The 22,023-nt window shown below is 37.5% G+C and overlaps 1 protein-coding gene across 1 annotated transcript in view; it reads left to right on the top strand.

Moving 5' to 3' along the window:
* Positions 1–22,023, top strand: part of RAB10 (RAB10, member RAS oncogene family) — a 58,109-nt gene that overhangs the window by 27,301 nt on the left and 8,785 nt on the right. The window contains exons 2-4 of the mRNA XM_004686387.1: positions 7,185–7,245; positions 17,385–17,523; positions 21,857–21,946. Coding sequence (XP_004686444.1) covers positions 7,185–7,245; positions 17,385–17,523; positions 21,857–21,946 — 290 coding nt within the window. The remainder of the gene's footprint in view (positions 1–7,184; positions 7,246–17,384; positions 17,524–21,856; positions 21,947–22,023) is intronic.

Genomic DNA, 22,023 nt, shown 5'->3' with positions numbered 1-22,023 from the left:
AAGCTATCAGGAGTGGTGTGCTGTTACTATGAAGATGTACACTTGAGTGGAATAGAATTGAGAATTCAGAAATAAAACCTTTTATATTGGTCACTTGATTTTTCATAATTATCAAATATCAAGTACCCTAAGATGCTGTTCTTACCTATTTACTTCTATATGCCCTTTCAGTTTCCCTCCATTCTTCAATCACTATGTATTTATTGTAAGCAGGACTAAGACAATTTCCAGTGTGGTATTTATTTACATATATCAACCTGACAGCTAGCTGTCTTATGCTCTAAGGTATTAGTAACCTAGGAGATTGCCAGTTTTTAACATTAGAAAATAATGAATAGATATGTATATGAAGTATGTAATTAGAATCAGTATTGTCATATAGATCTGATATAGTAAAAGAAAATAAATTTAATTTTTTTAAGATTTATTTATTCATACAGAACCGGGGTACAGGCCAGAGATGTGGAGGGTGAGAGGCTTCACCAGAGACAGAGTGGGGAGCAGAACAGGCCGATCGACGAAGTACACTGCTGAGGGGAGCAGTGGGCGGGTCAGGAGAGGTCTGCCACGCCATGTGGTCACTTCCGGGGCAGGCGGGAATCGAACTCATGAGGAAGCGGCTTTAGATTCCCAGTGCTGTGCTTTAACCCGCTGCGCCACCAGGGAGGGCCGAAAATAATTTTTAATAATTATATGATGAAAGAGAACTGACTAGGAAATTGGATACAAAATCTAGATTACTTCAACTTAATTTTTTCAGTCTAGTATTAAAACTGCCAGTATGCCATCATGAAGACATGTGAGAAATACTGTCTGCCACATGTGGAAGAAGGACAATAGGTGTTTTATGTTTGAACTTTTTGTATCATAATTTTAAAGTGTATCCTTTGATCAGAAAGGGAGAAAGGCTTTTTTGGCTTAAATATTTTAGCTTTAGCCTTAGACAGGTTTCAGTACATAAAATTGGCTCCCAAAACCTTGAAAGAATGATAAAGTAGTACACCAATATTATAAGTCATAACTGGGTGGAATAGAAGTGATAGGGACAGGGACAGACTGAACTTGGGAAGATTGGGCTTTGTCCGACTGATTGGTATACTCTTGTGAGTAGGGCTAAACATACATAACCCAATGAGTGGGGGTAAACACATACACTCGCACACACACGGACTGAGTATGTAAGTAAGTATATTTTAGATAACACGAGCAGTTATCTTACTGCTAAGGAAAGAGGCTTCAAGTAAGGAAAGGGAAAAGGCTATAATGCACTCCAGTAGAGTGGAATCAGTGATGTCGTTGTTAACTCATTGTGTTATGTGTTATACATACAGATAAGTCATGGAGATGTGGGTGCATGTATGTGCATGGGTTAGTATGCAAAAACATATTCCCTAACTCTGCCTCTGAGAAGGCCTATATGTCCTTATACTCTAGTAGCATGCAAAAGACTTAAACCAGTGCAGTTTTACAAATTCTCAATATTAACTGAGCTGTTATAGGAAAGGATCTTTAGAGGTACCTTTCTCACATTTCACATTTTAACATCTGTATTCAGATAAACTAATATGTTGAAAAGAAACCTTTTCAGAATTTGTAATGCTGGTAACAGATTTCTTAAAATTGTAGTCTAAACTGTATTCGTGCTTCCTTATTCTGGTATGGTGGAAACACTTGATTTTCACTTTGTTAAATCCACAAATACTGGCCACTTTGTCTATGAGCTGTTAAACTCAATTGTCTGTAGTTTATTAAGTTTTTGCCTGCACTAATTACTATGCACTGATGGTCTTCAGAAGCCAAGCTGTGGAAAACTTGGTATTTGTCGTGGCTAGTAGTTGTAATTACTCCTTTTGCCACTGGATGGTGCTTCTATAACATTAAGGCTGATTTTTGGTCAGTATTTCTCAATTCCTGAGCCAGCTGAACATCATTGATAAATGAACTGTGATAAATTGAACCCACTTGAACTGGCTTCTAGGATCATAATAGTGGGGATTTCCTGAAGTGTGTTTTTACATAAGCAAAAAAAAAAAGAAAAAAAGAATCACTGATTAGATCAAAGGCTATGTGTGATTGCTGTAGTTTGTGGTAATTTAGCAAATGTTAGAATTTCTGGAGAATCTGATTATTCTTTTTGGCAGAATCTTAAAGGGTGATAGGTTTTCTTGGCAGCTGAGCTATAGATTTTATTTATTCTTAGCCATAAACTTTTATCAACAGCTTTCCTGCTTTAAATCATTTCTCCCCCCCTATACTTAGGTGTGTGTATGTTCATCAGTTCAGAACGTATGTGCGAGAGTGACAGATGTAATTACCTGAGAAAAATGCACCACTGAGGAATACTGGAGGGAATGAGACTTCAGGGGAGGTGTGGGGTCATGGTGGAAATGTGATGATCAAGGTGAAGTGTTTAAGTACTGGAGAGGAACACATTTGTAAATAAAGCTCTCCTCTTTTAACCTAATTAACCTATTTTGTGGATTTGATTCCTGGCCAGGGAGCTAATCCATATATGGCGCAGCAGACCTCTCCTGTCTCGACCACTGCTATTTTTTTTTTTTTAAATAGTTACTTAGTGGAAGAACTGGGGTATAGGCCAGAGGTGCGAGGGGTGAGAAGATTCACCAGAGATGGAGTGGGGAGCAGGACAGGTGAATTTTTTGAAACACGCGGCTAAGGGGAGCAGTGGTCGAGACAGGAGAGGTCTGCTGCGCCATATATGGATTAGCTCCCTGGCCAGGAATCAAATCCAGGCCATCATGGTGATAGCACTGAGACTTAACCCCCAAGCCTCCAGAGAAGCTCCCAACCTGATTTGTACTTCTATTCATGTTATAGATACAGAATTTCAGAAGTCAAGTTCATGGCTTGTGACACTAGCAGGAACAGTAACAAATTCTTGCCCCCATACTTACCTGTGTGTTACCTTTCCCAAACACTTTTGACCTTTTTATTATTCAACGCCATGTTATATGCTTTTAACTTAAACACACAAACAAAAAAAAACCCTAATTTTAGAAATTCTTATTGTTATGGAAGATGAGAATTAAATATTCCAGTCTGGTGCATTTCCCATCATCCTCTCAAATAGTTGTAATACATTTTTATTAAATGTAAACCAAGTAGTGTACTCTGAACTTTCACAAGTTTTTGTTTTTACTGCAGTTTACAGTTTCTTCATTGGTATATTTGTATATATTTCAAGGCACTGCCCCTCCTTTTTCTCAAACTGCAACATAATTACCAAATCCTCTGGACTCTGCTTTTCCTGCTCTATTGATAGCTTCTTCCCCTCCCTCTCTTAGAAGGCTCTCTTGGAGCTTCTCATTATATTCTGTCATCTTCCTTTTCTGAATTGATTTTTCTCTCATCCAGTTTGAGTTGCCCTTTGCATTACTCTCTTTGCTGGATTTATTCCTATTCTTGGTAATCTCTGTTTCATAGCTGTCTTAGAAAGAGTGTAAGAGAAAGAAGCAGTGGCCAGGATGAGGCCACTGGGGCCCTGGGGCTTTTCTGACCATTCTGAAGAAAATGAAGTGAAAGAGCAGGAGCCACCACCACTCATGATTGGCCTGTACAGTGCTGGTAAAAACAACCATCGGCACCACCTCCTCAACATTGAATGATTATCAAAACCCTGGAACATTGAGGATTCAAGCGGAGCATCTAGGATTTGTAGATGTCCCTGTACTTCCACAGCAGAATTACTTCATGGGCAACACATACAGGACTGTCAACAGGACAGCCCTAAGCCCTGATGGAGGAACCTCTGGCTGGAGTGATCCACCTCATCTTTGCCAGCAAGCTGGACCTGTCCAGAGCACTGACCTTCAGTTGCTGTCTAAGAGGTCCCAGAGTTGCACTTCACCCATGGCCACCACTAAGTACATGCAGGACCGCAGTACCTTCCCTGAGGACAATCTGCCACCCAGCATCCACTGGCTCCAGTGTGACATTTCCAGCTATATCTTCAGGACTGACTAAGATACTTTAGATGCACCTACCTCGAAGTGCAGGCCTCTCACAATTCCCAGGTCTTCCCCAAGCATCGTCCATGGAGATTCTAGTCTTTCACCAGGCTGACCAAATGCTTCCCTCCCTCCTCTAACCTGCTGCTGTTGGCCAGCCATCTCCCATGACAGGAGGCTGCTGCCCTGGCTACTGACCCGCCTGCAGCTGCCATACCACGAGGAGAGGGGTGGAAGGGGATTGCCTCTGCTACTACTAATGCCAAGGACTTTGTCTTATGCTAGCTGTGAAAATAAACTGCTCCTTGCCCACCCCACCCACCAATAAAAAAAATTAAGGAAAACAAAAGTTGTTGGGGACTAAATATTTAGGTCTTTCATCTTTGGAATTGCCTTTATTTTACTCATTTGATTTTGACTGGATACAGGTTGAAAATGATTTTTCTAAAAATTCTGTCTTGTGGTATAATTAGGTTTAGTTTATTGATTTACGACACTGTATCTGTTTTGGGGACATAGGTTCACACAGATGAAAGTGATTGTATCAGATCCACTGCCAGTAGTCCACAGAGCCCATCCTCCCCATCTTGTAAACTCAGTTTTGCCGTTAGATTTCTGGGGTTTGGTTTTTGCCTGCTGCTTTCCTATGTCTTTTTAAAATTAATCAATGTATATTTCACATCAGTGTTCATTTTTGTACAATATTTGCTTTCTCCTCTCAGATGTAGTCCTCATAAAATTCCCACTACCAATTTCAGCCTTGCTTCATGAAGGGCACAGCCCCTTGCGCCCTTCCCTCTCCTCTTCTGAGCTCCCTCCCCTGCAGAATGTCTCTGATTTATAATTGCCTATTAATTTTCCTTTGTCTTTTATATTCCACACTAGTGAAATCATCTGGTTGAAAACACTTTTAAAACTCTTGAATTTTGAATTTTAATGTTGCTAGTGAGAAGTCTAGTTAAGAGTTGTTATTCTTGATTGTTTAACTGGGCCTCGTTTGTTTTTGTGCAATCTTTTATATTATCTCTATTACCATGTCCTGAAATTTCATGATGGTACTGCTTGGCATAGATTTAATTTTGTTCTTTTTCTAGAGACTTGACTGGTCTTTCAGTCTAAAACTGATTCCTTTGGGTTTTTGGTTTTTTTTTTTAAATTTCTCTGCATATACTTTTTTTTTCTTCTGCATATTATTATTTCTTGAACTTCTGTTAGAATTCAGACTTACCTGGTTTGATCTTCTGATTTACTATTCTTTGTATATTCTCTTGCTTAGTTGTATTTTCTGGGACACCTCTATTTTCTTATACAGCCTTTTAAAATAAATTTTTTTTTCTTTAGATTTTAAAACATCTGGCCCAGGAGTTTTCTGGTTCTCATTGCTCTTCTCTTCCTACAAAAGAGAAAAAGAATTCTTCTGCTTTGCCAGTATTTCTTCCAGATTCTCTTTCTTGTTTTTGTTTATCTGTTTTGATATCTTTTTGAAATTTTAGTCCTTCATGTTTTGGCCTGAAAAGCTAATTAGAAATTAAGTGGATAAATTTAGAGCTTGTCAAGTGATGAGTTTTACCTTATAAATGAAGTTTCTGTGTCTTGTTTCAGACTCTTACTTTCTCTAGAAAATGTATGTTCAACAATATTTTCTGAATATCTGCCTATATTTTAGGCATTGCTCTAGATGCTAGGAATTTAACAGATAACAAATTTTTATCTTTATGGAAGTTAGATTTTGGCAAAGAGAGACAGACAATAAACAACAGGAGAAATAGTTTATTTGAGGAATGTTAAAGCTGAAAAGTAAGGAAGAGGGGTAAGGAACATTAATGCAACAATACACCATGGGTAGGAAACAGGTGAAATGTTCTAAGCAATCTGGATTTACTTCCAAAAAAAAAATAAAAAAGTTGAAAATGGGTGCCTCCCTGGTAGTGCAAGGTGTTAAATCTCAGCATTATGAAGCTGATCCCCAGCTAGGGAGCTGACCCACATGGCACAGCAGACCCCTCCTATCTTCCCCTCTTCTCCCCTCAGCAGTCTGTCTCTGGTGAGTCCTCTCATTCCCCATGCACTTCTGGCCTACACCCCAATTTGTACCTGTATACATAAATAAATCTTAAACAAAAAACAAAAAACAAAACAAAACAAAAAAACCTGTGTCCCTCCGTGGTGGCGCAGTAGATTAAAGCACAATACTATGAAACTATTGCAGCCACTGCAGCATAAGTTCAATCCCCAGGCACGTAGGTGGCCCTCATGGTGTGGCCACCTGCTGACCCACCTGCTGTTACCCTCAGCAGTGTATTTCAGAGATCTTTTCTGCTCTCCACTGTCTCTGGTGAATCCCGCTGCACTTCTGGCCTAAACCTCAGCTCTTGTATGCATAAATAAATAATCTTTAAAAAAAAACAAAAACCTGAAAGTGGATCCAGCAATCTTGGACATCTATCCCAAAACATGAAACTATCAGGGGAAGAATAAAACAGCTCTATAGTATTTATTGTAGCATTGTTTACAATAGCTAGGACATGGAAGTAGTCAAGGTAATCTATCAGCAGAGGGTGTGGTATTTCCCCACAGTGGAACATATTTCAGCTATAAGGAAAAATGAAATAAAACAATTTTCAGCAAGATGGAGGAGTTTGAGGGAATTATGTGTAGTTAGAATGACATACAAATGCCAGACGCTTACTTACATAGCAGACTAATAAAATACGAAAGCTCCAGTGAACATTAATAATAATAAACACAGAGGTTAAGAGGGAAGATGGGGAGGGAAACAAGGAAGGGAATATAATGGGGGGGGGGTGGATTTAAACAATAGAAAAAAGATAATGAGCTGAAAATGATACTGAGCGATTTAGAACAATGTCAGTGTACACGTTTTTCTGAATTTTTATTTGTGTAGGAAAAACCTTGCAATCTTATGCAAGTAGATTTTTCTCCTTGTTGGTTTTTCAGGTACAGAAAACTGCAGTAAAACAAAGTCAAAAGGAAAACAAGAATACTATATATTTAAATGTTTATTTCCTAAATGTGAAAATCTATTTCTTCTCATCTGCTCAAGTATAAAATTGGACTGACTTTCTCTGAATTGCATGTTTTGTGAGTAGTCAGAGCCAGACTTACAGATATTAAAAATATGTTTTGCTACAATTGATTTTAATAGCCAAGTTCAGAACCAGAGTTAAATTTGTCTTTTTTTTTTCTGTGTTGTAGGAATAGACTTTAAGATCAAAACAGTTGAATTACAAGGAAAGAAGATCAAACTACAGATATGGTAAGTGATGTTAATTTACTCACTGTGTGCAATGCCCAGTTCCTGAAGGTTTGACAGTTAAATCCTTCCTTGTCACCTGTAAATTTTGTGAGATTCCCCTTCTAAAGATTTTGGTCTGTAAATTCATACATTCTAGAATATAGGTTTGAGAGTAGCATTCTTCATGTCTGTACTGTCTTTTGTAAGTGTGGGTTATCAGTTTATTTTTCTGCTCTTTCTCATTGCTATCATTTACTTTTTCTTTACCTGTAAAAAAGTCAGCAAATGAAATGCAGAACCATAGGTAAAGAGTTATGAGGACAAAGTAGGAGTGAACAGTGAGCCCTAAATAAGATAATTTCCAATGGTGATAGGTATTACTTATATAAAGTAAGCTAATAATTAAAAGAAGTAGGATGTTTTTAGCCACTGTTTATTCCTTACATATGATTAACATTAACCTTTATAATATCTTTAAAATTAATACATATTTAGATATTTTCAAGCATTTCCTACATGAATATCTTTGAACAGTCCATTTAATTATCGAGAACTATGTTAGCTGGGAAATAACTTAGCGAGTGAACTATGCCTCATTCTCAGTTTTATTGTAGTTAAAGCTGATCTCAAAGGAAGGCATGTTAATCATTTATTTTGAATTTTAACCATGATCCCTCCCTGTTTTAGCCCTATGCCTTATTCACATGGTGGTCGGTGGTCTGTGTCTTTCCTAAACTCCGTGGTACTATTTTCAGCTCTAACTTATGTCCACAATAATTTTCTAACATTTTGACAATGAGATAACATTTTACATTGTTACTGTGACTCCGTATTCAGGTACAGTGACTGTTGAATGGCACAAGTTTTAATTGTGTGGATCCACTTCCACATGGGTTTTCTTACAAATAGAATATAAACTTAAGATATCATTTAGTAATGCATAGTACTGTAAATTTTTTTAACATTTCATTTTTCCTACATTTGCATGATTTTATGAATATAGTATACATGATACATATAACATACAAAATGTGTGTTGGTCGACTGTAGTGGTGAAGACTGGGTTTTGGAAGATGCACAAGTTATACACAGGTTTTCAACTACACAAGGCTAGGTGCTCCTAGCCCCTGTGTTTTCCAGGGTCAGCTGTACCATGTGTATGTGAGTGTGTATATAAATGAATAGAAGTGCACCAGATTGTTTGGAATCCAAAACTGGGATCTAAAACCTTCTTTTTCCCTTCCTGTCATGATCTGTCTTCCACAAACTTTCCCTTCTTTTGTATCTTGGACTGTGGCTTTATATATTCCCTGTCCCCACATCCCTCATCATTTTAGGCTGTATGCTTTTAGAAGTAAACAGTAATAACACTTGTTTTCTAACAAGATCATCTTCAGAAACATGCTATTTTGAAACAAGAATGTTCTCTAGTGTGACCTTGAAGATAAATGTAGAAAAGGTTTCTTCTGTATCTGTTTAAAACTCAAGTACAGCACAGAAATGATGACATTTCTAATTTAGAGTTGTGTAAATTTTAGATTTTTTTTAGTAGAACCTCTCAGATTTATAAGATACTTCAGAAGGAAAATTTGAGTTAGTCCAAGCTTCATATATACAAGTACTTTTAATTTGAAATATCCACTTTTCTGTAAAGATTAGGAGTAGATGCTTAGCTAAAATTTGTGGTCATCCTTTTTATTTATTTAAAGATTTATTTATGCACACAAGAGCTGGGGTATAGGCCAGAGGTACAGGCAGATTGACTGAAATACACTGCTGAGGGGAGCAGTGAGCACAATAGGAGAGATCTGCACCATGTGGGTCACCCCCTGACTGGGGAGCAAACTCATCTGCATTGGCTGTGGACAGCTTCATGGTGCTGTGCTTTTAACCCCTTGTACCACCAGGGAGAGCCCTGTGATTATTACCTTGTAAGAGATTAGTATTATGCCAGCTATCTCCAGTTACCCTCCCACTTCAGGCCACCTGTACCTTTTGGGATCATTACAGTAGGCTTACAGTAGTACTTTTTCCACACAACAGCCAAAGGAACTTTTTTCAAATATAGTCTGGTCTTGGTGTAACCATGCAAGACTTAGGGAGCCAAAATGTCAGAATTAGTGGGTGCTCGCCCATGTGCCTGCAACTATAGTTGCAGAACACCACTCAGACTCAGGGTTCAACAATAGCCTTTATTTACAAAGGGGGTAGAGAGAGAGAAGTTGGGGCAGAGGAAAGTGTTAGATTTAGGACCAGAAGCATAAGCAATGTTTTAAAAGTTGAAGGTCTTGCAAAGTGGCACAACAGCAATTAGCAACAGCATTCCGAAGGCTGGGCCAGCAGCACCAAAGGTAATAGCACCAGGGGTTGGAGCTGGGCGTGTTGGAGGCAGGGACCTGTGTTATAGCTATATAGCTATGCTAGTCATAAAGCCAACAACAGCCAGATCCTAGCATAGGGCTAGTGGTATCATTCAGCAGGATGTTGGAGCCAGCAGTCAGGACTCTGAAGGTGTGGTGCAGAGGACAGGGTTCAGTGTCACAGTTCAACAAAGGTCTTCCTGATGAATCTGACTGCCTCTCCACTTCCTATTCAACTTGCTGATTCTCTCTCAGGCTAGTTAGAACCTGACATGTATTTCTGGGGTGCCTGCCTTTTGAAACTGATTGGGCCTTTCAGGCGATGGGCACCTGTGACAACTCCAGTTAGATTGGTCCATTGACAGCCCCAGATTTGTATAACTAAACACTGGAAAGGGGGAGTTGTACCAGTGAGCTTCATAATGGAACACTAGGAATCAAGGGGGGGTGTAGGAACTCCAATCCCAGATGTTTGATTGGTGCTGGTTAAGCACCAATCAGATGAATCCATTCTCAAGCCCATCTTCAATATCCGGGAGCCTGATATAAAAGGGAATAGCCTGACCTCTGCCCAGACTGCACTTGCATTGAGGTCCTGGGTTGGAGCCAGCCTCAGAGAGCCTAGAAGCAAATTGCACTTTATGCCCTTTAGCAAGGTTAGGTTTAATAATTTAGGGGGCCCTGCTTCATGGGCCTGGGTTCAATTGTTGGTTGTTGTTTTTCAGTCCCTGTTTTGGTAACCCTTTTGACTTACCATCACATTTAAAATAGAAATTCAGATCCCTTATCACATTTACATTGGACCCTTTCACACCTTTTTGATCTTCTGCATATAATATTCACTCCCAACTGATTTCATTTCAGTTGTATGAACATGCAAATTCTTCTCCAATTTAGGACCTTTGTCCATGTCCCTGTAGACCACTCCCAGCTTTTTCTACTCCCACCCCGAAGCCCCATAGCTAGACTGGACACTTTAAAATCCCATCCATTCCAAAAACGTTCCCTTTCAACAGAAATAAAATTTAAAAACTCCAGGCTTGTCTGCTGCCCTCTGACTCAGTTCATCTTTCACCAGCTTGGTTTCACCACAGTGACCATGTTTTTCTTCTTTAAGTGTGCCAAGCTTGTTTCCATCTCAGGGCCTTTCTATGTCAACCATTTCTCTTGCTTGGAATGCTTTCATCCATCTCAATTCAGTTTTATCCTCTTAGAGAGACCTTTTATGATGACTAGTTAAAAATAGCCCAGTCTATTCAAAAGATGTGGTACATATACACAATGGAATATTATTCAGCAACCAAAAAAAAGAAACACATGTCTTTTGCAGCAACCTGGATGGAACTGGAAAAGATCATGCTTAGTGAAATAAGCCAGAAAGAAAAGGAAAATTACTGGATGGTTTCTCTCACAGCAGGAATATAATGGAACAGGCGAGAAAATAATGATAATGATGAACAGATGTACACCAGAGACATTTTGTGGGGGTGGAGTGGGGAATGGGATCAGAAACAGTGGGGGGAGGAAAATGCACTGGACTATGGTGAAGGTGCATGCGTGGGTGATTTGGTGATGGGAAGCCCAAGGGGATTGCAACTGAGATGGAAAAATGCACACAAATATGTAAAAATGAACTATTATAAAATTAAAAAAAAATAAAATAGCTCAGTCCTTCTAGACTTTTATACCACATTCATTTCTGGTTTATCATGGTCTCACAGTATTTTTAAATATCTAAACCATATTTTGAAAATATATACATTATTATCCTCTCACTTGCATGTAAACTTTTTTGAGTGTTGGGATATCCCATCTGTTTGACTTAGGGTTATATAACCTCCACTTAGAACAGAGACTGGGAAATAAAGACACTTAGTATTTGTTGACTTTGGCTGATCCCTGTTCTACTTCTTTCACTCTCAGTAAGCATCACTTCTGTAGAGAGGATTTCATTCATTCTTGTAGATTACTTCCTTCCCTCACCTCATTCTATCATTCCAGCATATTTACCTGGTTAGCATTTATCACACTTTGGAGTTACATATTCATTTATTTGATTGTCCCCACTGAAATGTGTTATGTGAGGGCAGGTAGCAGACCTTATACTTTTTACTTATTTATTTTTGGATGAATATAAGCATGATTGAAACTCATGGTGTAGAAAAATTGTGTACCTGTAAGTCATGTCTTTTTGAAAGTTTTTGTGGTATGTTCTTAATGTGAAGAATTTGATGTCCTAATTTATAAAGTAAGGAATAACTTCATGATGTTGCCAAAAGTATAGAGTTATGAAATTTGGGGACTCTGCCTTGTGGAGCAGATTGATGTTGTCTCTCGCCTGTTCCAGTGCAGTCAGTGTCCAGACTAAAAATAGCTGTCGTAACAGCAGCCAGAGTACACAGTTCCCTGACCCTGTATGTGTTATCAACAATTAAGGAAAGGAGCTATTTTTGTTCCTAGGAATATATCAATCCTTTCTGTCAGTTAGAGAAAGTAGGATTTCACAACATTCTCCTGACTGTGTATCTATTATTTTATGTAAGAAAAATTCTCTTGCCATTGGTTTATAATTTCAGAAATTTGATCATACTTAGTAGACTGAGAAGACAAAAACTGTAATAGGAGAAGGAGACCAAGTAAGTGGTTTTGAAAACAGGCTTAAAATCCTGTACTTGAGGGCCCTCCCTGGTGGCGCAGCGGGTTAAAGCACTGCACTAAGAAGTTTAAGCCACTACCACATGAGTTTGATCCCCGCCTGCCCCAGAGGTGATCCACATGGAGGTGATCCACATGGTGTGGCAGACCTCTCCTGACCCGCCTGCTGCTCCCCTCAGCAGTGTACTTTGTTGATCTGCCTGTTCTGCTCCCCACTCTGTCCCTGGTGAATACTCTCACCCTCAAGCATCTCTGGCCTGTACCCCAGTTCTGTACGAATAAATAAATCTTTAAAAAAAATCGTGTACTTGAATTATATAAAGATTTTGCAGAATATAGACTGTGTTTAATTGCTGTTCAGATATTTAACACTGACTTTTACTTATTTGAGTCAGCCTGTTGTCTTGGATATATGTATGTGCAAGCTTAAATGAATAAGCTAAACTTTGGCTATATATACGCATTTTTAAATTGTGGCTATTTTTAGTTTTGGGCAGAGTGTCACCAGTTAACCTAGAGGTGAGGGAAGGACTCTGTTCTGGTTTGAATTACCTTAACAGTTTATAGGGGCTGGAATAATAGAGGTCCATACAGGATCTAAGAAAGGGATACAGTTGAGATCAAGGACTCAGATCATCTTGTGGAGGAGCTCTAGTGGCGCAGCCCTTTAGTATGTGGTACTTACAAAGATAGTCCTGCGGGGTAGATGCAGTCATGTTTAAACATGCAAATGAAAATGCAATGTAGAAAGCTTTAGAAAAAAAAAAGTATACCATGGATCAAAACAAAAGCGTACTCTGAACATATATGGCAGTTATGGTGGTTACCTTTCTTTTATACTGGTTATTTGTCTGGGGTTCCCATACCCAATTCCAATGGCTTCCGCACACCAAAAGCCATTCTTAAGACGCACTAACAGTGTCTGAGAATTCAGCGTAATTCTGACACTACCCAGAAATAGTGTCCAATTTCACGATTTGAGAGCTCAGTCTCTCAGTGATTATCCTCCTCCACTTCAGAAGCTGTTACCTCTGCTTTTGATGAACTGCGTGTAGGTTGGTTAGAGTGGCCCACAGAACTCAGGAAAGCAGTTTACTCACTGGATAAGCAACTTATTACAAACAAGTAATTAGAAACAGTGAGATGGAAGAAAAACGTAGTTCAAGGTATGGGGAACAGGTGCAGAGCTTTCATGCCATTTCCATGCCTTTCCCCCCACATCTCCATCTTTATCTGGAAGCTGTTGAGGATCCCTGTTTAGCTTTTAGGGAGGCTTCATCACCTAGTCACTTGATTAAGTCTCTGGTCATTGGCACTTGAGCTCAATCTCCAGGTACTCTCCCTTTCCTAGAGTTCAGAGGTTGGAATGGCACTTCCAACCCTCTAGTCATGTGCTTGGTTCTCCAGAAGGAACTTTTGTTCTAGAATAGTGTGTGGCATATAGTATTTCCTTAGTACAAATGTATAGAATGAATAAATGGGATCTTTTTTTGTCTAGTTTCTTTTACTTAACAAAGGTAATCAAGTTTTACCTACACTGTAGCATGTCTTAGTACTGTTCCTTTTTGTAGCTGAATAGTATTCCATTTACACACATGCTGTTTTATTTATCCATTGTGTTAATGGGCATTTTGGTTGTTTCTTTTTAACTATGAATGAAATTTTAATGACAATTCATATATACATGCTTGTGTGGAGAAATGTTTTCACTTCTCTTAGTTACATAAAAGTGGAAATAATTGCTGTATCATACACTTACATATGTTTGACCTTTTTGGTTTTTTTACTATAGCCATTATAATGTATATTAATTAGTGTATCACTTAGTTTTGATACCCAATTTCCTAATAACAGTGATACTGAGTATCTGCTCCTGTGTTATTGGCCATTTGGGTATCTTTTTGACAAATACACAAAGGTTTTTTGCCTGTATAAACATTGTGTCATTTATCTTTTATTCTTAAGTTATAAAAGTTCTTTATATATTCTACATATACAAGTCCTTACGTGCATGTTTTGCAAAGATTCTATTCTGTGGGTTATCTTTTCATTTTCTTGATAGTGTCCATGAAAGCATCCGTGTTTCAAATTTTTCATATATTCATCTAGACCTTTTCTTTAATTGTGCTTTTGGTGATTTAAGAAGCTGGTGCCAGATCTGAAATCATTCAAAGATGTGCTGTTTTTTTCCTAAGAGCTTTCAATTTATAGCCCTTACATTTATAGCCCATTACAATGGGTCTTAGACCCAATTTGAATTAATTTTCTTTATATGGTATGAGGTAGGTGTTCAGTTTCATTCTTTTGCATGGGGTTATTCACTTGTGATGGCATCATTTGTCAGAAGGCATAGTCCCCCATTGAAGCTACTGGAAGTTTAAAACAGGAAAAAGATACTGAAAGAAGCTCACTTTGACTACTCTATAGAGAATGGCTGCTTGTATAGCTAAGTGTTTGAAGGCTTGTAAAAGATAATGAAATTGAGCAGCCAAGTGATAGGGAATGAAGAACAGAAACGTGTATCTGAAAAGTCATGAGAATAAAATTGTGCAAGAAGAGAAAGCAGCCAACTGTAGAATTCTGCTGGATGATAAGGATAAAAGAAGGAATTAACCTTTGGGCTTAACGATTATGTTTTGGAAACTTTTGAAGAAGAGCATTTTGTTAGAATAGCAGTAATAGATTAGAATTGGTTGAGAAATGAATGCAGGAAGAGAGAACCTAGAAATAACTTTAAGGAAACTTGTTACGGAGAATTTTTATTGTGGTAGACAAGTTTATCCCAAAAATTATATAGAAAGACTGGGATAGCTAAAACAACTCTGACCAAAAAATTTTAAGCAAAAAGAATGAGCCTACCTCAGAGGTTTTAAGACTTAGTTTTCACTCATCAAGGCTGTATTGTATTGGGGGTAAACAACACATAGGTCATTAGGCTAGAATTAAAAATCCAGAAATAGATTGAACCATACCTGGGCTGCTTGACAAAGGTTCAAAAGAAGTTCATTCATTTTAGAAAGACTGTTTTCCTCCACATTTTCAACAAGTGGTGCTAGAGAAGAGATGCTTACACATACGCAGAAATATGAACTTATACTTAAAATTTATACCTTGCACTGAACTTAACTCAAAATGTGTCATCAATTTAAATATAAAATGTAAAACCATGGTACTTTACAACAAAACAGGAAAATATCTTTGAAAACTTTAGGTGGGTTAATAGTTTTTACACAAGATAAAATCACAGTCCTTAAAAGATTAGAAAAGCAGTAAATGGAGTTTCAACAAAATTAAAAATATGTTTTACAAAGGATACTGTCAAGAGAATGTTATAAAAGTTCATAATTAGCAACAGACATGTAGAATAAAATAACAAAGATACTACTTGCTCTTTTAGAACGACTAAAATAACAAATGACAACACCAAGTGCTGAAGACACACAGACACTGGGGGGTCTCATAAATTGCTGGTGGGAATGTAAAGTGGTACAACTACTCAAGAGTTTGGCAGTTTTTAACAAAGTTAAAGACGTATTTATCATATGGCCCAACAGTAACATTCCTTTGTATTCATCACAGAGAACTGAATGAAAACTTAGGTCCACACAGAAACTTGTATATACATTCATAGTAACATCGTTTGTCATAGCCCCAAACTGGAAGCAACCCAGATTTCCTTCCATGAGTGATTAAACATATTGTGATCCAACCTTTGGAATGTTACTCAGCAATAAAATGAGACATTTTATTTCATGCAAAAGTTGGGATGAATCTGAGGGGCATTAACTATGCTAAAAAGGGTAAAAAACATTTTCTAAGATTATATATTGCATTATTCCATTATAGGACGTTTTAGAAATGACAAAATTATGGAAATGTGAATCAGATTATTTAGGGACTGTAGGGATGGAAAGATGATGCAGCAGTCTTATTGGTGTGATAGTCATATTTAGATATCACACACATATAGGTATGTGACAAAATTACAGAAAACTGCGCGCACATACACAACAAATAAGCACGTTGAAAAAAAATGAACTTTAAATAAGGCTATATAATGTTAAAATATTTTGGGCCTCCCTGGTAGTGCAAGGGGTTAAGTCTTAGCACTATGAAGCCACTGCAGCACAAGTTCAATCCCTGGCCAGGCAGCTAACCCACAAGGTGCAGCAGACCTCTCTTCTGTCTCTTCTGCTGCTCCCCTCACCAGTGTATGTCAGTCTGCCATTCTGCTCCCCACTCCCTCTCACCCCATAACCCCTGGCCAACTCTGGCCTACACCCCAGCAGTTGTATGCATAAAATAAATATTTTTAAAAACATGTTAATTTCCTGTTTTTGCTTTTATACTATAATGTAAAATGATACCTTTGGGGAAAACTGGGTGAAGGGTACAAAGGCTACTTCCTTATACTTTGTAACTCCCAGTGAAGCTGTAATTATTTTAAAATAAAAGTGGGAAAGTTTGCTGGGAAGAGGAACAGAGAAATACAGTGTTGGTTTCAACAGGGTTGTTATTGGGGTTTCTGTTTCCATTTTGCTTTTTTAGAAAAGCTGGGTAATACTAAAATATGTATGTGTGCTGATAGGAATGATCCGTAAAAAGAAATTGGTGAGGCAAATGAGATTGAGTAATAAGACCAAATATTTTTCTTAAATCTTTAACTTTGAAGGCTTTTTAAGTAATAATAATAAAAAAACAACCCCACCACTTCCATATTTTGTTATTTATAAATGAGTTTATCTTCACAACTTACAGGCAAATGTGGCCATTCTATGTTATCATCCTTTAATGTTCTGAAAATGCCACATTTTTTCGTACCACATCATCAAATAAAATATAATTCCAAGAATTTTTATCACTTATGGTGTTCATTTTTAAATAAATTCAGGTGTTTTATGTGTTACTTACTGCTGTTTGCCCTTCCAGTTTTTCATCCAGTGTGATAGGTCATTTCTTTTAATTACAAGATTATTTATGAATAACCATAGCTGCTTATCTTTTAAAAAATGAGTGGTAGTTCTTTGCTTTATGGCATAGAGCAGATTTTAATTTCTGTATATATCAGATTATATTGTTTTGCTCTTTATCTAGACTATAGTGATATGAGAATGCTTACTACAAATTATTGGTTGTTTATTTCAGGGATACAGCAGGCCAGGAGCGGTTTCATACCATCACAACCTCCTACTACAGAGGTGCAATGGGTATTATGCTAGTATATGACATCACCAATGGTAAAAGTTTTGAAAACATCAGCAAATGGCTGAGAAACATAGATGAGGTAAGATCTGAAAATTGTGTAAATCCTTCCTAAATACAGTTGTATACTTGATTGGTAAGAACATTCCATCAGATATTTAGGAGAGTAGTACATCTTCTTTATTATTGAGTATTTTGCCATATCTTATTACTGCCTCCAAGACTGAATTTAATTAACACTAACTCTTTAGAGTAAGTTTTGGCTGGGTACATGAAGACCAAGTCTTAAGCTAATATTAGACCCAGTGTTAGCAGTTCTAAAAACTCACCGCTGACTTCTCCATTGCCACAACAGATCTTTAAGGAGAAGCCTGTGGTTACTTAACAGTCCACAGAGTTTGAAACAAAAATTCCATTTTGTATTCCTTTATCCTTTATTTTATACTTTAGCTATGTAGTATGTGTAATAAGAGGAATGGATACAGATACCATGGCGCCATGAAATGTTGTTCCAGCAAAAAGCCAGTTCTCCATATTGATGAAATCAGTTGTGTCCTACAATTCATTCCTGTTCTGACACTAACCCTCCTGGCCTTTGCATCAGATTCATGGGTTTAAAGTCAGGAGGTTCTTGCTACAAAATGCAAGTCTTGGGTTCACAGGCCACCTGTACCTGTTCAATGTGGCTACGAGTGCGTGGGCTCCCATGACACCTTTTGAGGTTATATTGCTAGTAGTAGTAGTACACAGAATTCAGGAAAGTACTGTACTTAGACTTTTGTTATCAAGGATACAGTTCAGGATCAGCTGCAAGAGAAAAATGAATAGGTAGGGTATGAGGGAGGGGACTGGTGGTGATTGAGGACAGTGCTCCCAACATATCTAGATATGCCATCCTCCCAGAATCTTGTGGTCACGTTTGGAAGCTCCCCTAGCTTCATTGTTTTGGGGTTTTCACCAAGATTTTGTTACATAGGCATAGTTAGTTGATTTCTGGTGATTGTGCTTAATCTTCAGCTCCTCTCTCTTATGGGCTGAAAATTTCCACCCCCAAGTCATGTATTTGTTTACTCTGGTGACTAGTGCCAGTGTGAAGAGCTCTATGCTGACCCTGCCTTGAGTCACTTATTAGCATAAACTGGTGTAGTTAGAAAGAGGTATCTTGAGAATAACAGGATATTCCTATTACTCAGGGGGAAACTCTGCTACCAATGGGTGGGGAAGGAACCACATACCTGGGTATTGTTTCTGTTTGAATTATACCTCAGGCATATCCACTTAATTTGTTAGGCTGGATGACTTGAGATTCCCAGTATGAACCAGCCATTAAAAAGTATACCTGGTTTTGTGACATGTGAGAGACTGACTTTGCCTTATTTTCACTCTCTTATAGAAATTTAAACTTTTAAACTTCTATTAAGTGACAATCTGAATTGATCAGAAGACACTTTTGAAAGGATTATATGTCGTGAGCAAGAGGAACTTAGAAATGCAAGGGTGATTCAGCATAGGAAATCAATGTGTAGTACACTGTGTTAATAAAAGACAAAACATACAAAATCTCACATGTCTTACACCTTCAATGATAAAGACACTCAACAAACTAGGAATAGAAACCATTAGCCTAACAAAGGACAGCTATGAAAATTCTCTAGGCTGATAAGTATCCATATTCTGGCTAGGGCAATTCGGCAAAGTAGGGGGACACTCAGACTGGAAAGTAGTTACTTCTGCAGTAAGTACTACGGAGTCCATACACATAAACACCAAAAAATAAAACTTTATAAACAAAGTAAGATTGCAGGAAAACATGTAGTACAAAATCAGTTGTGTTTCTGTATGTTACCAAAGTATAGATGAAGTGAAGAACATAGTACTGTTTAAATAGCATCTGAAAGAAAAATTTACCAAAGAGACACAAAGTTTTATGCACTGAAAACCATTAAAATATTTTTGAAATAAATTCAAGAAGATCTAGGTAACTGGAAACACATTCCGTGATCATGAATTGAAAGATTCTATAGTATTATTTTTTTGTATTCCACATACCTGTCCAACATGTGTTTGTGAGTGTGAAGAAGGCATAGGGAAAGCGCTTACCTCCATTCTGTTTAGACTATGTGAATTATAAAATAACAGAAAAAAAAATCACCTGAAAATATAGAACCACACGATCTTGTACTGTTGCCTGAAGCTGTGGTTCTATAAAGCTTGGGTCATGGCTGTCTTCCATCAGTCCTCCAGTATGTAGGAAGCTCCTACTCTACGGTGGACACTTAGGGCATGAAGCAAGTAAATCATCCCCTATCTTGTCTTAAGGATTGAGAAGTATCAAAGCTTTATTACTATGCAAACAAAAAAATTTCCTAACATAATCTGGAAGACAAGAGAAATCACAGTTTAATCAGAATTGAGTAGAAATAATCCAGATAAGGATGGGCCTGGTGGAAGGACTGTGATGGATGGATTTTAAGTTTTAGACAAATCACATATCATGTCCATGGTGAGAGGATTCACCAGACAGAGCTGGGAGCAAAATAGGCAGATCTACTGAAATACACTTGAAAGGAGCAGTGGGAGAGATAGAAGAGGACATTCAGGGAAAGTAAGTGAGATCAGTGCTACATGATAGTGTGGATATTTTCCCATTCCGTGGTTCATTCTTGTGATAATGACCTTTTTAAATGTCTTTTTTTATTGTAATTTTTATTGAAGTGACATGATTTACAGCACTGTATATGATGCATGGTTACAGATTCTTACCTCTTCCAGTGTAGATTGCATACCACACCTACCACCAACATACCCACTCCCCTCAGCTCTAACCCCATTAGGCACCCATTCCCCTTTACTCCCGGCTCCCAAACTTCCCTTCTTGTAGCCACAGTTCTGTCAGATTTCTGAGGTTTGTTTCACTGTTAAAGCAAAATCATCTGGTGTTTGCCTTTCTGTTATATTTTGCTTTAGCATAATCTCAAAATACAAAATTCTTCACAAAGTTGCACTTCATCCGCACAGGGGTCATGCTAATCTCCTTCTGATTGTTTGGATTTTAATGTATGTGTTGCCAAAGTGAACACAATAGTTTCCTTTGGCATAAACATTTTAAATTTTGTATAACTTACTTTGACATTTATATACTGTTAATCAAGACACTATTTTCAGCCTCTGAAAAAGACTTGGGAAGTGAGTTTTATTTTGAGTGAGTTTTATTTTGACTGTAATATCATTAAGTTTTGACACTGATCTATTTTAACGAGTCTAATTTGTTTACTGTTTAATTTCCTTTAAAAATTAGCTGAGTTAAAAGTTCAGGTAGGGTGCCGTCTGTAGCACAGTGGTTAAAGTCTCAGCATCATCAAGATCACTCTGGCAGCCAGTACAGTTGTGAGTTCTAATCCTGGCCAGGGAGCTGACCCACATGGTGCAGCCGACTGCCTCTATCCCTCCCACTGCTCCTTTCAAGTGTATTTCAGTAGATCTGCCTATTTTGCTCCCAGCTCTGTCTGGTGAATCCTCTTACCATCCTCCTCCTTTGTACCTCTGGTCTAAACCCCAGTCTTTACATGTATAAATAAATAAATCTTAAAATAATTCATTTAAACTGAACTGGACATCAAAATAAAAATTTGAACCATTTTCAAATTTAGTGTCATAAAGCTATTTTGCCCTGTGTATTCTGAGAATTTCATAGTTTTAGATTTTATTTGGGTCTTTCATGTATTTTGAGTAAGAGTCCAGTTTCATTCTTTTACAAGTGGATACCTGATGCTCATTTTCCCAGCCATTTGTTTGACTCTGTATGTAAGAATTTATTTCTGGGTTCTCTATTCTATTTGTCTGTCTTTATGCCACTAACATACTGTTTTGATTACTGTAGTTTTATGTTAGGTTTGAAATCAGATCATGACTGAATCTTACAGCTTTGTTTTGTCTTTTCTGACAAAGGCACCTTTACTTTTTTGTGCTTTAGATTTTCTATGAATATCAGGGATGAATTTTTCTATTTGTTTAATAGTAAATGTTTGATAGAGCAAACATTTGTTTTAATTGATTTTTCTGTAAGAGATCTTCCTGTGTGATCAAAGGTAGATTTTGAAGGACTTGCTGGAATTTTCAGTTAAGCCATTTATATGGTAACACATAAAAATCATGATCCAACCTGAATTTAAATTACATAAAGAAATTCCTGTTTTACATCTTTTGCTTATTTCATCTCTTTTGATGAGACCGTACCTAGAAACTAGATAGTCTCTTGAGGGGGTAAATAATATTTGACAATATTTGACAACACAATTTTAGGAATTGTGGTTGATTTTAGAATTGGTGACTTCGGGGTGACAGCTTCAAAACTTTATAGAGACCTAGCTATAATTCATGATAGTGTATGAAACTAAAATTTTATTCCATTTTAGCATGCCAATGAAGATGTGGAACGAATGTTACTAGGAAACAAGTGTGATATGGACGATAAAAGAGTTGTACCTAAAGGAAAAGGAGAACAGGTAAAAACTCTTAGTGAAACTAATGTGCTACCCTTTTTTAATAAAGCTGCCTTTTTATAGTCAGTGATTTTTTTTTT

This window comes from Condylura cristata, unplaced genomic scaffold (assembly GCF_000260355.1).
Source record: "Condylura cristata isolate star-nosed mole 26May11 unplaced genomic scaffold, ConCri1.0 scaffold00020, whole genome shotgun sequence".
Lineage (NCBI taxonomy): Eukaryota > Metazoa > Chordata > Mammalia > Eulipotyphla > Talpidae > Condylura > Condylura cristata.
This window is presented reverse-complemented; position numbering and strand designations above follow the sequence as displayed.